The sequence below is a fragment of the Symsagittifera roscoffensis genome, chromosome 9 (genome assembly GCF_963678635.1).
Source record: "Symsagittifera roscoffensis chromosome 9, txSymRosc1.1, whole genome shotgun sequence".
In the NCBI taxonomy this organism is placed as follows: Eukaryota; Metazoa; Xenacoelomorpha; order Acoela; family Convolutidae; genus Symsagittifera; species Symsagittifera roscoffensis.
Genome location: NC_087070.1, coordinates 29749490 through 29753997, shown reverse-complemented (window position 1 = coordinate 29753997; position 4508 = coordinate 29749490). Strand labels below are relative to the sequence as shown.

The 4508-nt window shown below is 36.5% G+C and overlaps 1 protein-coding gene across 1 annotated transcript in view; it reads right to left on the bottom strand.

Annotated features, from left to right (window-relative positions):
• The window catches only part of LOC134854899 (BLOC-1-related complex subunit 5-like), a 113461-nt gene continuing 108953 nt past the window's right edge, over positions 1 to 4508 (bottom strand). The window contains exons 2-3 of the mRNA XM_063871262.1: positions 2603 to 2887; positions 1 to 310 (exon numbers count right to left, since the gene is read on the bottom strand). Of these exons, the coding sequence (XP_063727332.1) occupies positions 56 to 310; positions 2603 to 2872 (525 nt within the window). The 5' untranslated portion in view covers positions 2873 to 2887 and the 3' untranslated portion in view covers positions 1 to 55. The remainder of the gene's footprint in view (positions 311 to 2602; positions 2888 to 4508) is intronic.

Here is a 4508-nt window from a genome sequence, read left to right as displayed (position 1 = left end):
TCAGTGAAGCAAACATAAATTAAATTTTAAGATCTAAATACAATATCTAGAAAAATTATGGAAAAGAAGCTCGTTCAGTTAAATTGAAGGGTTCCAGTCTTTGTGACTCCGGTAAGCCCATGTTAAGTTCATCACACAATTTCACCATCTGTTCAAATGTTGCCAGCAGACGCTTCAAATCACTCTGAACAGTGTCGATTTTCTGAATTGACAAGGTTGATCGCTGCATCTTTTTCTGTCTTTCGTGAACCAGGTTGGCCACTAATTTGGCTTTCTGCTCTGACTCTTTCACTTTTAGACCCAGTTTGTGCTGAAACAAAGATACATTCAAAAACATCTCACCAAGAAGGATGTAGGCTCACACGAGCTTCAGAGAAATAATTTAGCCGATAGAAGCTTTCTGGAAAGTAAAAACGCCATCATTATAAATGTGTTTTATATTAGTTAGTATGAACAACAATTCTAGTTATCAACGCCTGCTTATAAATGGACATTTGATACTTTCCGCCTATCAATCATAAATACGGAGGTAATAACTTCAAACCTAGTGCTAATATGCCGATACAGATTCAAAAAATAACTACATAGCCACGCAGAAACAACTAATAGAAATCATCTTAACTACTAAAAAAAAATCTGAACAGAGCCAACTCAATTCATTTCAGTAAAAAAAAACTAATTGCAATTTTTTCTGTTCAGTGCAAATTCCGTAGTTTTGCCAATAATTTAAATTTCGATAAGCAAACCACATTTCTGGTTGCAACTTTAATTTTTGTTTGCACTTATTTTCAAGCTACTATTTATGGCCCGTTTAAAGCTTTGAAATTATGAACATTTTTTTCGATAAGAGCCAAAGAGAGAGCATTAGAAATAATTCTGAGCAGCTTTGAATCCATGTTTTGTGCGTCTGTACATTGATATCAATGAGACCAAGGAGGAGCGAAGAACTTCAAAAGATTTCATTTTCACTGTAATTAGCTTGGTTAAAAAAAGAAATTATTCTTCGGCAAATTTTTCGACAATCAATTTTTGACTACTAGTGCGGATTGAGGTAAAAAAAATTACTGCAGACCCTTTGCAATACAACATTAAAGAAACCAAAACTAAAGAAACCTAGGGGCCCCTTGAAACTTGGAGGCAGCTGTTTGAAATTTTTATTACTTGTTTTACATATGCTGGATGAAATGGTTAATTTCAAAAATTGGCCCCTGCCATAAACCTTAGTTGCTTTTCTACGAAATAATTGAGAGGAGTGAAAACTTTTAAGAAATTTCTATCTTGCCAAACACATGAAATTTTCTTGGGGTTTGTAAATAATTTTAGCGTAAGCAAATCATTTATAAGTATGACTTCTTCATGAGGGAGCTGATTTGTTACCGCTTTGAGAACTTCTCCATGCTTCGATTTGAAATTTTCAGTTTCGCGATCTTATAGGTAAATTGTGCAGACTGGAAGATAGAGAGCATTGTTTGCAACTTCGAAAGTGAGCCATGTTTCGAACAGAAACATTGTGTCGTAATTGGTTCTTGATAGATAATTGGAGAAGCTCTTCTTCTATCAAGGTTTAGAAAGCTTCAAACATTGAAAGATAGAAAATCGGATGGCTAGAGTTCTCGACTGATGAACACAGCATGATCGTACGTTCTCAATCGAAAGGCAGACTTCATCACCAATTCTTTGCTCAGAGGGTTCTCCAGGTTTACAATTTAAGAGTGACATTTTTGTCTGGGTCACTTTTGCCTATACGGAGAATCTTGCTCAGCAATTTATCATCAATTTTTATAAAATCTCGCATTTTTATTTACTGCTGTAATGTCGGCTTGAAATCGGCAATCAGGGGTCTCATAAATGGACTCTAGTACGCTTCTTCTTATAAGAATTCCAAGGCTACTTGAAGGCGACAGGCGACTCATTGACGGTGTTTCCCCGCTTTACTGGTCCTAGTATTCATTCATTTAAGAACAAAAAAGAGGGCAACAGTTTTAAATCTTTTTTAAACTTTATTCAGTAAAGGTTTTTTTTAATCAAATCTTTTATTATTTAAGTCCTATGCTCTCTACCTATCACAGAATGTTCGAATGGTGCGTTAAGAAACAGTGCACAAAACATCTATCTAACATTTTAAATTTTTCTGAAAGTTCTTCTAAAAAGAAAGAATAATTTTGAGTATACATGAAAAAAAAAATCGGTACTTTTATGATAGAGTGGTCCCTTGAAAATAACAAGGTCCCTTGAGAATAAGACACCTAGAGCTATTAAATCGTTTAAAGCGTTCATTCAGAAAGATTTCGCAGTATATTTTGAAACAAATTTTATGTTTCATTCGTAAACCCCCCCTCACTATTTTAAGGTCGCGGGACCACTCTATCATAGTAGTACCAAAAAATCAGATGCTGCGATAATCTTAACTTTTTAATGCAGCCAATTGTTCATCATAACCCATAACGAGTCGATGCTTCTACTTAATGCAGTATGCTCAAATAACCTCCAGGGGCAGGGACCAAACCTGCTGCGACCGCTATTGATCCGAAAAGTCTCGCACCGTTTCATAACACTTGCTAACCGTAATTGAAAAAACTTATAACTTATACACGCTGAGTACCTGATATGCTAGAAGAACAGAATCACAGTCATTTAAATGCACACTGCATCTGTTCACAACTTTCGCCAAATTGACAGGATTGAGACGATCCATATGGGATAGTTTTGCCTCTTCGATTATATGAGTTCTTAGAATTGGTTCGAAAGAAGGTAGGTTAGATATACGCTCATAGTCTTCGTCTGATTCAATTGTGGCTCCACTCGATGGCTGGTTTACAACAGTGATTTCGCCGACAGCTGATGTATCTCCTTTACTCTGGTCAGCACCCATTCGTCTACTCCATCTTAAATTATTCTCTTATAAAGAGTCCGCAAATACGGCAACTCCCCAACGAAACATTTGACGTAGTTAGACTCAGATAACTACTTGAATCAAGTGGAGAAAATCCTCGTGTAAGGTTTGGCAAAGACATGGACAATGTTAGTTTAAAAAAAAAGCGGTCAATTAAGACGTCCCCTTGTCATGCGACGGTCCGTGCACAGGTTGGATAGGTCCATAACAACGCTATATATATATATACACCGGCAACGTTTTATGAATAAATCAAGTCGATTTTGAAGATTCCAGAGAATTGTCAATTAAAATCTACCCTCCTCCATTATAGCGCTGATGGAATTGTCTACATTGTATGTATTTTTAAGTTTTTTTACCCCTGAGGCAGAGGATTTCCATATGCAGAAATTTTTGCTTGTATTTTCATGTTTTGACACTCTCATGATATTTGTAAAAAAGATATTTGTTTTAAAATTTGTAAATGAGAAATTTGTTTTAAAATTTGTAAATAAGAATATCTGTTTTGAAATAAAAATTTAAAACTGTTTGTAGATGGAACCGAAGTCAAGATTGACACCGATTGACTACACACAGTCACTCTACCTTCAAAATTCCAGAAGCCTTGTATCTCTCACTAAACATTTATCAATTATATCATTTACCCTGAAAACTGTTTTATTCTGTGAGGCTTTGTGAGCCTTCTACCACTCTTGTGTTCAAGAAAGAGTGGTAAAGCCAATCATCATCATCATCATAATCATTTATCAAGCGAGTTAATTTGTTAAATCCTGACATAGTTTGCGTCACAGAAACATGGTTCGACGCAGCTCCTGTTGCAAATATCTTTCTTGAAAGCAGTTACAATATTGCTGCTTTTTCTTACAGAAGTACTGGTGAACATGGAGGCACACTTAACATCTGTAGAAACACATGTGCTTACGTCACTGTCCCCACGGGTGTGGACTTTATTTCATGTGTGTTTCTCGTCAATTTTCAAACTGCAGTTTTATGTGTTTACACACCGCCGATCGGCAGTCACTACGGAATTACCTCCCAGAATCTTATCAGTGCTGTTTCAGATAATCTTCGGATTTACCGTGGTATGAAGATGATTATTTGTGGTGATTTGCAACAAAGTGTTTCCTCGTCAACACATATTCGTGGTAACATCCTCGATCGTATTTTCACAAATATAGTCAACTTTACCCTCGCTTATCACTCCGTCGATTTATCCGATCATCTCAGTGTTTTGTTCGATTTCAATGTCTTTAGCAACGAAAATAATCACAGCAAAAACAATCCTCCTTGTAGAGGTCTCCAGACTTCTTGTTTTTGTGCCATTCTGCCAGATGGCACAGCGCAACCTTCCGACGAAGCACGAAACAGAGAGAAAAGGCCTTAACAGCAAAAAAGTGCTTGAAAGGAGGGTCAGAATATTCTGGAATATTTATTTTTAAAATTTAGCTCAGCTATGTGGTTGTGTTCGCATGTAAACGAAAGCTGATCAAAAGTCCTTTGACTGATGGCCTAAAAATGGTAACTTTTTACTTTGCCCTAGACAGACCAGAAAATCAACTGGCAAGGTCGAGACGGTGAAAAGCGAGTAGGATTAAGGTAACTGACACCTGCCAGT